The sequence below is a fragment of the Muntiacus reevesi genome, chromosome 1, assembly GCF_963930625.1.
Source record: "Muntiacus reevesi chromosome 1, mMunRee1.1, whole genome shotgun sequence".
NCBI lineage: Eukaryota > Metazoa > Chordata > Mammalia > Artiodactyla > Cervidae > Muntiacus > Muntiacus reevesi.
Window position 1 is genome coordinate 78,342,999 of NC_089249.1, and position 12,638 is coordinate 78,355,636.

At 55.9% G+C, this 12,638-nt stretch overlaps 1 protein-coding gene across 4 annotated transcripts; it reads right to left on the reverse strand.

Annotated features, from left to right (window-relative positions):
• Positions 1-7,003: 7,003 nt before the first annotated feature.
• On the reverse strand, positions 7,004-11,136 carry EFNA4 (ephrin A4). 4 transcript variants are annotated; one of them, XM_065903033.1, is made up of 4 exons: positions 10,938-11,136; positions 8,528-8,823; positions 8,095-8,135; positions 7,004-7,693 (listed from the first exon to the last, which is right to left on the reverse strand). In XM_065903033.1, the coding sequence occupies exons 1-4, from the start codon at positions 11,048-11,050 to the stop codon at positions 7,568-7,570; spliced, it is 576 nt and encodes a 191-aa protein (XP_065759105.1). In that variant the 5' UTR covers positions 11,051-11,136; the 3' UTR covers positions 7,004-7,567. The 4 variants fall into 4 exon arrangements, with proteins under 4 accessions (XP_065759105.1, XP_065759096.1, XP_065759086.1 ...); XM_065903024.1 differs by having other exon boundaries at positions 8,095-8,138; XM_065903014.1 differs by having other exon boundaries at positions 8,070-8,135; positions 10,938-11,134.
• Positions 11,137-12,638: the final 1,502 nt, after the last annotated feature.

Here is a 12,638-nt window from a genome sequence, read left to right on the forward strand (position 1 = left end):
TTTTCCATAGGACTCAGATACTCCTCCTTAGAATCTAGCACACTCCCTCCCAGCCCCCCAGTAATAACTGAGCTCTCTTCTCTAGAATTTGGAGCCCTCTCTTCTGGATTTAAGTAACTCTCTCTATGGGGTCTAAACCTATGGCTTTTAAGTTCTGAGATAATCTTTATAAAGCCTAGGCCTCTGACCATGGGATCTGGTGCTCTATCTATCTAGGCCTCTAAATCAGCTGCTGGCTGATTTGGGCTTTTGTGTGAATTAGCAAAACCACCCCTCTCTGCAGACCCAGTCCTTAGGGCGCATCTCTTGGCAAGTGGTACCTTTGTGCAAAAACAAAGGTGCCGCTCCTTTCAGTGGGACGTGGCCCCATGTGTCTCCCCATCTTAGTAAGGGAGCTTGGACTGATTGTCTCTACTACTCCTTGGGGGGCTCCTTTGTGCCAAGCACAAACAGCACACCCATACGTGGCAGTTCTGAATATAGGATATGTGCTTCCAGCTGTAATTCTTAGGCCTGTCGATAGGCCTCTATTGATGGGGTCTGGGCATCTCTAGGGATTGGGTCTCTGTGTATAAGATCTGGGCCACTGTCCACAAGCTGGGATCTGATCTGAAGCCTATGCCTCTTTATGTGACATCTGGGTCATTGAAGGACCCAGGCCTCCATCAATGGGGCATAGGGCCTCTGTTTATAACTGTGACTCAAATCTTTCCTATGACCCACAATAAGATGTATATTTTGCATTTGCCATACAGTAGACACACACACATTCACATATAATTGAAATAACAAGTTTCGTGAAACAATACTTAACCTTATTACAGAGGCTGCACTTTGATATTTTTCTTCTGTTCTACTCTTAAAAAAACAAAAATGCGAAGCTCATTCAGTCCAAGAAAATTGATTCCTTGATTGTATAACCCCTAATGGGTTACAATCTACAGTTTGAAACGCTCTAAGGCCTGGGCCGTGACTGACACCTCTCTGTTGGGTGAGGGCCTCTGTGAAAACTGAGGTTCTCTCCATGGGGCTGATTCTCTCTCTCTAGGGCCTTGGGCCTCTTTCTCCTCTTCTGCAGGCTCTGCCTACATTTCCCTCTGCCCCTCAGCTTGCCAGGACACTGCTGGCTGCCATGTTCTCTCCAGCGGCACTGAGATCAGGCCCCCTGGGAGTTCTCAGAGTGTGGTGCCTCACCCTGCCGCCCACCCCCCACCCCCGCCCCCTGGGGCCATGGAAGCGGGGAACTGAACAGGTCCCGGGCAGAGGGAGTACTCAGGCTGTGTGGCCCAAGGCGGCTCCTGGGACAACGGGTGGCAACCACAGAGCCGAGCTGTGTTCAATAAATCATGGAGGCTAGGGCCTGGGGGAGGGGGAGGCCAGGAGGGAAGGGGGGCCTTGGATAAATAATTCATTAAACAAACAAACAAGGAGCCTGTAAAAGGGAGGATGGGGCACGCGTGTGAGCAGGAGAGGCAGCCGCCAGCTCCAGACATGAAATATTCACAGGTTCCACACCTTGCCTAGGGCCCATGCGTGTGTCCTGGTGCAGGCAGCCTGTCGGCATGGTCCTAACATGGGACCCTGGGTGCCAACAAGGAGCGGGATGTATGTGTCTTCTGACTTCAAGTGTGATGTGTGTGTCAGCGTGGCTACATGGTTCGCTAATGCCCTTGAGTTGACATGGAACAACACACATGACTGACAGTAGGGAAGCTGGTTCACAGGACACGGGAAATTAGGATTCAGGGTTTGATGGGTGGGGTCAGAGCATCATAACCTCTGATTCTAGTCATGCCTTGAACCCTCAAGTGAGTCCAGCAAGCTAAGAACCCTGAAGTGGAGAGGCATCTCTGGGATGTTATACTGGAGGTTTGAGTGCGTCCTCTGAATGTGCTTCTTTCTAGAAAAGCTGAGAAGGAGGCAGTTGGGCTTGGCAGTTAACAGGATGGGATTGGGTTCAAATTCCATTTCCACCATTCACGGACTGAGCTGGTCACCTCAGTTCTCTGAGACTGTTTCCTTATCTGTAAACTGGGGATAATAACACCCTTCCTCGAAGAGCTGGTTGTTATGAGGACAAAGATCCGTGTCTGGGAAGCACTGGGCACAGAATTTAGAACCCACAAGGTGCTTGTTTGATGGAGGCCTCATCATTATTATTATCCTGAGGTCTGCCAACCTAGACTAGCTCCAGACTCTCTTTTTCATCTTTCTTCCCAGCCATTTCCAAACTTCTCTAATAGCTGTCATAGTGGGAGAGGTGACCTTGGGCTTGGGGAATAGTGATGGGATAGGAAAAGCTCAGATAGAATGAGGGGGAGTAGAAGTTACAGCCAAAGAAACGTTCACATCCTTGAGAGTGTGAAAAGAGAGGTCCTTGACCTTCTCCTCGGACCCCAGAGCCTCTCTTTAGCCCCTAAATCTCTCCTTCAATCCACAGTCTCTTCTCTTTAGTTTTCTAGTAAGTGGCTGCAAGGGGACAGAAGCAACTGGGGTAGAATCTCAGAGGAGCACTGCAGTCTCCTCACCTCACCCTCCCCCAGGCCAGTCCCCACTGCCATAGCTCTAGCCTCTACCCTCTGCCTACTGTTTGAGCACTTCCCTGGCAAAGATGGCTGTGTCTGGGCAAAACCCAGAGAAGTGGCATCCCATAGTGGGTGGGGAGAATTCAGGCTGGAGAGAACTGCAGAGGGCCAGGGTGGAGTACCTAGGGCCTCCTAGTAGGCCCTAGCATTCCCCAGCCCTCTCGTGTCCCCTGGAAAGGATCCGCTCCCAGTGGGAGAGAGCCAGCAGACAGGTCTGAGCTGGCCTGCTCCTCCACAGACAGAAGAAGAACAGGCTGGGGGAGGGGGCCTGAGATCTTGGTGGGGAGTGGTGGCTATAACCCCCACATCTCCTATGGGGAGCTGGGGCAGAAGGCACTGTGGCCTGGGCACAGCTTTCCATAGCCTGGGGGCCCAGCCCTTGTCTCCCTTGGCTAGCCTGCTGCTACTTGGGGTGTCAAGGGTCTGGGCCCCCAGGTGTGAAGGTGGTGCCTGCCCACCTCTTCCCAGAGAGCCAACACTGGTTCTCCACTTCCCCTCCCCTGGGCTGGGCAGGTTCAGGCTAATCTGCGCCAGAGCTTCACGGCAAACATTGATCTGTAATAAAACCACAATGTGTGTTCGGGAGAAGGGATTCCAGACACAGAAAAATCCAGACACACATACACACTCACACACATACACATGGATGCAAAACATACAGCTCTGAGGAGCGCAGACACCAGCAATCCTGAAAACACAGCTAAACATGGACCTCTACGCTGAATCAAAAGCGTGATTAGCTCTACACTTACCCTCCATGCCATAAACTTTGTCCTTCAAAACCCAAGCCTTCTCTGACAGTTCATTTTCCCTCTGTTCCCATAGCACATTCTGCACAGCTCCATAACTGCATTTACACTTGGCATTGTAATTATTTGTTGGCCAGTTTTTCTCCTCGAGTAATCTGAAGATTCCTTAAGGGAAGGGATCCTGACTTAGGCAAGTGTATATCCTCAGCATCTAGCATGAAGCCTGGTATTTATAGGCATAGGTGAGGTGCTTAATAAATAATTGTTGAATTGATGGGCAGAATAATAAATGGATTCTGATAGACACCCATGCCGAGAATCCCTCAGAAGCACACAGCATAACTAGTACAAGCTACTCAGGCTTCTGGTCCCGCCTTCTTGTCTCCAGCTCCCCTGACTTTACTTACTGCCTCCTAGCTTCCTCAAAGGCCCTCCTTTTCCCCTCTTTGCTCAGTGTGAGACCATGAATTTGAGTACCACCTGAGGGCTGGTAGGCAAGGTAAGGGTTAATGACACCTCATTAGTGCTTAATTGGAGGAAGGAAGCTGCCCTGGCACCAGACAGGTGGGCAGGCCTGCCCCTCAGCTGGAAGCAGGCATCCCGAGTTCCAGCACCCTGCCGGGCATGTGGGTGATTTGGCCCTGGAGACCCTCAACTCAGCCCAGGGCACCTCCCCCCACCATTTGCTTTGCCAATGTAGTCTCCAGGCAGTACAGACCAGCCCTCCCCATCTGTCACCAAACGTCCAGAGGGAGAGGCAGACTTCTTATCCTTTCTCCTTTAGCTAGGCTGTACCCTCTCCCTCCCCTGGAGAGACTGGAGGCTGGGAGGAGAGGTAGGGTAAGGAACTGGACCACTGAGAGATAGATTAGAGAGTCAGTGAGGGATAGATTTGGGATACAGACAAGCGACAGAGCTGGGGATGTGGAGATGTCTGCCCAATTTGACCTTAAATGAAGAGAATGCAAATGAGATGCAGACGATATGCAGATGAACGCGAGGATCTCAGAATTAACATTCCGGGTGGCGTAAGCTCTGCACCCAGGACCCCCACGCTTTTGCCAATACTCCCCTCCTAACCTTCCTGGGCTGAGTGAGTAAAAGGATCTCAAGAAAAATAAGAGCTTGGTTGAGCTAGGACTGCAGGACCTGGGAAACAGGGCTCTGCTCTCGCCTCCCCGCCCCCAACCCAAGCACCACCCAAGCTGCCATTGAAGCACAAGCAAAGACCACTCTCCAGGTTACGCTCGGACGCACCGTCGGTTGCTATGGGGACCCCCTCCACGTCCAGGCCTGAACCAATGGGCATCACCGCTGATGACCTCATGCCCCAGACCCAAGGATTCTATTGGTTATTTGGAAGTCAGCGTGCCCCTCTCCAACTGCGTCACCGCTGGGGATCCCCCGACGACCCCAGCTGGTGTGGCCGACTGAAAGAAGAACGCGCTGGGAGCTCACAACTTGCCGAATGAATAAGGAAAGGAAGGAATTAGTGAAAGGGAAGAAGAAAGAACGGTGGGGTTACATTAAAAAGACCAAAACTTTAGGGTTTAGCCTCTGGTGGAAGACTTGCAACCCCGGAAAGTGGGGAGCAGGATCGAGGTCGGAGACTGGGGCTCTCGGGTTCTTGGAACAGCGACATGCGAAGATGAGGGGTTTTTGCATCATTCTGGTGAGACTAGGGCAAGCCCAGCAAATTGAGGGCCCCACCCTCGGCCATCTAGCGCCGGTGAGTTTAGGGGAGATCGGTGACGCCTCAAAACCTGCAGGTCCGCCGAGCCTCCTGGAACCACGCCCGGGAACACGCCTCGAGGACTTCTCATGGGTAGGGCCCAGTGCCGGAAGACCGCCCAGCGTCTTCGTCCTGTCTAGGCCCCATGAGCGGACTTGGCCCTCGCTTTCCTTGGAGACGCGCCCCGCAACTGAATCAGTCGTCCACACAAGGCCCAGGCCGGGCGGAAAGCGAGTGTAGGGAGGGGCTGGCTCGAGGCCTGCGGCCGGCGGGCCTGCGTCTTCCCCGCCTCCTCTCCCTCCCCAGCCCAAGTGCGTGGCGGCCCAGGTGTCCACCCTCACACCTGCAGGGAGCCAGGAGCCGGCGAGGGCCTGCCTGTGTCTGTGTCAAGTGTGCGCGTCTGCCTGAGAGAGAGGGCGTGTGTCTTGAGTGTGGGGAAAGCCGGTTTGGCCCCGCGTCTCTTTCGCACATGCGTTATCAGCGGCGAGATCCGCGCGCCGGCTACAGGCTCGGGAGCGAGCGCGCCGGGCTGGGTCCGCGAAGGGAGGGTGTCTGCGGCCGCTGGGAGCAGGATGAGAAGCCCGCAGTCCTTAATGCTGGTCTAACCAGTCATCCCCGGCCTGCGCCGCCTCTGGCTTCACTGGAGAGGGGCGGAGGTAGCAGTACAGTCGGTTTCCACGGCGACAGATAGACACCCTTCAGGTTGGCAGTAGAGACTGAACTCGAATACAGGACCGAAGACCGAGCCCATAGCTCAGGCTTCAGCTCAGACTTCACCCTCTTCACTCTGGCCCCTCGCCCCCGCTAAGAATCGTGTTTTGGGGTGAGGGCCCTGACACGAATACGCAAGCACATACACCTACAGATATGGCATTTTATGAAAATGGCCTTGAATCAGGGGGCGGGTCAACTCATGTAGGTGCTGCCCTCCGCCCCAGGCCTAAGCCAGAGCAATGGAAACAACCCAGAGGGACGGGGTGTGAGCCAGGTGTGCAAAGGGGTGGGGCAGGGGCTCGAAAACCTCCAGCATTTCGGCCTGGTCATCAGTCTCTGGACCTCTAGCACCCTCCGCCCGCCACCCCCCCACGCGCATGTTCACACGCCGCCTCTTGCCGCCGCAGCCCCGCCGAGCTAATCAGCACAACATCCACCTATCGATCGTTGGCTGGGTGCCAGGCGGGCCGGCACCGTGCCAGGGGAAGCTGTGGGGCACCGGGGTGGGTAGAGCATAGCACCGGGGGAAGGGGCACCCCTTCTTTGGCTCCCCCCAGGTCACTGGTCAGTCTTGGGAGGGGGGCGTCGTAGTTTTGCCTGCCAGAGGTGATACAGAGTGGGGCTGAGAGCAAAGGGGGCCCTCCCTCCTCGGCCCCACCCCCTCCTCCTTATAAAAGCGAAGAACAAAGAGGCCGCTGGGGAAGGAGGCTTTGATCTGACCCCACCTTCTCAGTTCTAGGCCAGGCACCGCCCAGGCTGCCCTTATGGAGTGGGGGGACACCCAGCTCTCAGGGACCCAGGCATTCTGAAACCCAGATGCTCTCTTTCTTCTACCCCTTGCCTTTGCCCCAACATCCTGCTCGGTGCTGCCAGAGCTTGAGCAGTGCCCCGAGTGTGTGTGGGGGGCTATCAGGAGCACCTGTCCCCTCCCCAGCCCAGGAAACCAGCTAGAGAGGTGGTAAAGGGTGCCAAGGTCCACAGCTGCTGCTGGCACCCACCCCACACTGCCCAGAGGGGTGCCCACTGAGGCCTGGCATGGATGGCTTGGGCACAGCTGGCATGAGGGTCAGGCCAAGCCACACTGAGAGCAGAGACTTCAGGGAGCTCCGCTGCTGTGCCACCCCCCACCCTGCATCCCGCTCCCCCCCACCCCCCTCCAGGGTCCAGTGTCAGGCAAGGAGCTAGAGGGCAGAGGGCAGTAGGTTGGAAAAAGCAACAAAAAGATGGGTAGTTGGTTTATTGAAGTCCAGACACTTACAAAAATATACACTGGCATGAAATTCAACCTCATGCTAAGTCCGTCTTCACAGAAGACAAGTGAGTGATCCTCTGGGGAGGCGAGGTGCTGCCCCAGGGAAGAGGCCCACAGGGCACTGGGGACAGATGGCAGGCCTGGGCTTCTTGCCTGACCTGGTCCAGCAATCCGCCTGTCCCCAGGTCTTCGCCTTGGCCCCCAGCAGGCTCCAGGATGCCATCCCATCAAGTCCCTGCCTTCCTGGGGGCAGGGATTTGAACATCAAAGCCGCTGATGGAGACCTTATGTTTGTCTCGCCTCTGCTCCAAGGTGCTCAGGGCTGTCTGCTGCTCCCTGTGGCTCCTCTTCAGCCTGTGATGAGGAGGCCAGTACCTGGAAGGGTCACCTCAGACCTCCCCCATCACTCTTCCATCTTGTCTGTCTGGCTTGGCACTCCCAGCTCAGGTAGGGGGCAGGGCCCCTCTCCAAGGAGTCTTAGGAGGGCTCTGGTTCCTGGGGGTGGCAGGAAGGGTCCGCTTGGCTCAGAGAACTCTCAGGAGTCGCAGAATTGGAAACAGCAGCAGCAGCAAGAGACAGAGGGGACTGGGAGTGGCCCCTCCTTGCCACCCTGACGTGCCACTCTCTCCATGGCTCCCAACAGGATGGGCTGACTCAGGCTCTGTGAGGGGGAGGGGGTAGCACTGATGGGTCCTCCTGCTTCGGCAGCCTCCTTCTTCTGCCCGTTAGTTGTTTACTCCCACCCCTTGCTTCAGGGTCTCCCGAACTAGCCAATCCCTCCCATAATCTACCACCTCTAAGCCCCAACTTGCAGGTCTCCTCCCAGGTGCCATTAGAGGCCACCAGTTCAGTGAAGGCCTTGGAGGGCCTTGCCCCGGAGATGCCATTCCCACTGTGCAGCGGAGGCTCCCACGCGCTAAAGGGGGAAGAAGAGGCCCCCCAGAGTCTAATGCTCCCAGATTCTTCCCACTGCTTCCCCCATTCCCGAGGGCGCCACACTAGCCAGAAGGGTTGCTCCCCTGCCCCAACCCACTCACTGTCCTCCTTGCAGCAGATAGACACCTGGAGCCTCAAGCATTGGCCAGGACTCCCCGGAGTTGGCACTGCTGGGTGGTGGGAAATTGGGAGGAAGAAGTTAGCATGGGCTAGTTTGCACGCTTCAGAGCCACTTAAAAACCCTCCCAGCTTCTCCTTTCTTCAGTTCTCTGGAAAACTTTTCCTTATTATGGGGCTACATCTAGATGCCCACCTGTGTTCCTCCTCATGTCCCCTTGCCCGGTTCCTCTTCCTTGCCCTGTGTCTTTATCAGCTCACTCTAGATATCCCCCTACCATGTTCTGGACCCTTGCCCGCTCCCCGCTCCTAGGCCTGGCCTGCCTTCCTTTCCTTTCCCCGCCCCGTCAGGCTCTCTGCCTTGACTGCTGGCAATGGCAGGTAGCCCCACTCCCCTCCCTGCCTTCCCCAGGAGGTGGTCAGGGTGCCCATCCTCACTCACAGATGTAGTAGTAGGTCTCTCCAGGCAAGAACTCCATGCCAAGGGAGAAGGGTGTGAAGCGCTGAATCTTCTCTGGAAATCGAACAGGGCCAAAGGGAGCGAAGGGGTGGGAGCACTCCCAGCGCTTGAAGGCACCCGGCCCTTCAGCCCGGCAGGCCTTGTAGCCCGCCCAGTCCACTACGTATAATGCGAATGTCTCGGGGCCCTCAGGGGGCCCTGGACTCTCATAGTGTGGGCAGATGATGTCTAGGTAATCCTTGAAGCCCAGCTCCACCACAGCGTCTCCTCGAAGCAGCCTGCAGGCATAAGGTAGTTGAGGGCAGAGGGGCTCCTTGGCACAGCACACCAGGGGCACAAGGGTCAAAGACACCCCTTCCCAATGGTCCCTGCCAGCCAGTCCCCCACCACTGGAGTGGGAGCAGCTTGGGAAGGTCTTTGAGTTCCCCAGACTGACAACTCTTGAGAGACAAAGAGAGTGCAAGAAATGGATGAGGTAACAGATGCATAGTTTCAGAGAGGTTAAGGCACTGCAGGGCCTACAACCACAAGGCTCAAATGTGAGAAGGCCACTCCCACACCCTAGCTTTTGGGTGGGAGCTGCCACCCCTCTCTAGCTCTGATGCCCAGCACAAGGCCTTGGTGTAGCACCTGTGCTTGACAGATGTTAGGTGGATGGCTGCGGTGAAGAAGCCGAGGCACAGAGGCGAAGGGCACAGATCTGGGCCCACAGTGCAGTCACAGACCAGAGATGGAGACTGGGAACAGTATCCTCTTTAACTGATTCACAAAGAGGAAGGCTGCCTTTTTAAGATGTCAATTCAATGCCGAAAGAATGCCATAGTAAGAAAGAAAGAAAAAGAGTGGATGGTGGGAACCTCCCCTCCCCCTCCTTTTTTTGCCAGGACAACAAAGTGCCAGACTTGGAGCCCCCTCCACGTATCTCCCAATCTTTGGCCTCCTCAGGACTCCCTTCGACATCTTGGGAGACGCCCGGGGGGAGCCACTATGGGTGGGAAGACCTAGGACACGTCAACCCCTCTCGCATCAAGTAAAGCATGAACTACTCCCACCCCCGTGCTCATCATACACAGAGCCCAACTTGACTTATGAAAGGCCCCCAACTCTCTCTCAATGGGTGGTCTCAAGACCACCTGCATCTGGAGTTGTGATTAGGAATGCAGATTCCTGGGCTCAGCTCAGACCTGCTGGAACACAAGCTGGGCCTTTGTTTAGTTCGGCGGCATCCCTAGTGCCTGGAAAAGTGTCATGCACAAGGAAAATGCTTAATAAATATTTGGGAATGGAATGAATGAGTCAGAAACCTCAAGGTTAGGGGGTAGGAACCTGAATTTTTAACCAGTTTTCCAAGTCATTCAGAGGCACTGGTCTGGAACACAGAGAGGAATTCAGAGGTGGAAGACAACAACAGCTCTCACCACACAGCATTGGTATTGTAATGACCTCTTCTGAAGCCTGCTCACCCAGGGGCCCTTGGGGATCCCAAAGGACAGAGCCTAGGTCTTATTTCTAACCCCCAGCGCCCTAGCACAAGTCCGGGCACACCGTACACGCTTAATAAATGTTAGTGACTGAACAAATGAACAGAGTCACAGATTGTTTTAAGTAGAAAATCAGAAAGGAAAACATGGAGAAAGCAGAGAGAGGCAAGGAGAATTGGGGAGGAGCATGGAAACAGGAAAAAAACATCTGGGTTCCATGGCAGGCAGATCAGGAGATAGAAAATAGTAGTTTATATCTGTACAGCCTTTACCTCCTGGACACACATGACCTCAGTCTACCTGACTTCCCAGGGTACTAGACATTATTACCCCATTTTACAGATGAGATAACTGAGGTTAGGGAGGTCAGATGACTTGCCTAAAAGTGACTCAACTCTAGAAGGGCAGGGCCGAGACTGCACAGAAATAGAAGGACTAATAATGACTGAGATGAAAGCGTTCTAGAATGAGCTCAGGAGAAAAAGCGAGCGCCAAAGGGGAGGCCAAGCCAGCAGGAGAGTAACCCTCTTTCACAAGAGTAACCACCCCCCTCCGGCGCCCCGCAAGTCCGCTCGCCCCAGCTTCGGCCGGAGGAAGGCTGGGGATCCCCAAGACAGAAGCGAGGGGGGCGGGGCTCGGAGTGCAGGCTGAGGTTCCCCCAGCTCCCGGTTCTGAGACCCCACCGACTGCCTTCGGGGCTGGGGTCCTCCGCTCGCCTCCAACGCGTGCTGGCGAGCATAGGGGACCCCAGGCGCGCCTCGCCCCTCCCTCCTCCCCCGCCGGCTCAAACAAAGGATCCCCGGCGCGCGGCCGGGTCCAGGCGGCGCCGCGCACAGAACGAGTGTCGTGCGCGCGCCCGGCCCGGGAGCGTGCAGGCCCGGCTCGCCGCCCGCCGGTTTCGGCCCGGCTACCTGGGGTTACTGGAGTTCCAGTAGACCGCAAGGCGGAGGCCAGAGCCCCCTCGCAGAGGGGAGCTGAGGAGCACGGCCCAGAGGACAGTCTGCAGCAGGGGCTGCAGCCGCATCGCCCCCTAGGTCTGGTGTGGTCTGGCCCGGCCCGTCCCGGTCCGCTTCGCAGTCGCGGCGAGAAAGGTACAAAGTGCAGAGGAGGTCGGGGTGGGGCTTGCGAGAAGGGGGGTGGGGTGCAGAGACTCACAGGCCACGCCCCTGGATAACTTTTCACCAATGGGGTCGCGTCTCCGCCTCTTCATTCAAAGCCAACTCTTGTTAACCTTCTGGGCGCCGCAGCGCTCTCCTGCTTCGGCAAGCTGTTGCTGAGGTTGGGCCCGTTTCAAGGGGGCGGCAAGGAGGGACATATTCCCCTGTCTAGGAGTTGTTTTAGAGAGGTCGTGTCTTTCGTGCTGTGTTAGTACAGGGTGCTTCCCTGATGGTTCAGGGGTAAAGAATCCGCCTGCAGTGCGGGAGACGCGGGTTCGATCCCTAGGTTGGGATGATCCCCTGGTTGGGATGATCCCCTGGAGAAGGAAGTGGCAACCTACTCCAGTATTCTTGCCGGGATAATCCCATGGACAGAGGAACCTGGCGGGCTACAGTCCATGGGGGTCGCAAAGAGTTGGACTGAGAGACTAAACAAACACAACAATATTGTGTGTGTGTGTGTGTGTGTGTGTGTGTGTGTGTGTGTGTGTGTGTTCTTCTGTTCTTGGGATTATATCGGCAAGAATACTGGAGTGGGTTGTCATTTCCTTCTCCAGGGGATCATCCCGACCCAGGGATTGAACTCGCGTCTCTTGCGTCCCCTGCTTTGGCAAGTGGATTCTTTGCCACAGCACCACCTGGAAAGCCATAATACAGGGTAGAAAGGCTTATTAAATCTTTGGAAGATTTAAATATGGGCCCACGCCTCTTACCCAGAAAGAGGCAAGTGAGGCGCGGGGCAAGGATCCATGAAGTTTGTCCAGCCATCGTAGGCACATTGCTCCTTTTTCTTTGCACGTCTAGAGATACAGCGAGAGGAAGGGACAAATCGCCTCCCGGGGACCCCTCACCCCACCCTTTACAGAGCCTCAAGTGGCAAGCTTGATGCTTACCTTGGGATTGGCAACTGTCCCTTTCCACCCCACACCTTCGTTCTGGGAGAACGAAGGCCACAGTCTCCAAGGCGAAGTAATGAGGTGGTTGCGGGCCGGTACAAAGCACCTTTGTTCCCAAACCCTCAGGTGGGGTGGGGGAGGGGGGAGGCAGGTGTGCGGCCTTGGAATCGTGGGAGCCGCTGCCCCGCCCTGCCCCAGCTCCGGGGCTCTGAGAACCTCAGCCAGTTCCATTTTTCCCAGCCACTGGTCAGAGGGTGGGGAAGGCGAGTCCAACAGCTTGACGGGTTTGTCAATGGCCGCCGCTAAAGGGCCGCGCAGCGTTGGCGGTGAGAACTTGGCGACTGGGGGTGGTAGAGGGCACACAGCGCCCTTTGTGGTACTGGATTATGCAGAGAGACATCACAGGCTAGGCAGAAACAAGCCGCGAGCATCCCAGGGATCCTCTCTCCCCCAACCTGGGACTCTCGCCCTCCCTATCCCGTCTTCGTCTGAGGCGGCAGCGTCTCCTGGCGGCCAGATCTGGAATCGCAACAGGGGAGACCCTCCTTCCCGAAGTAGA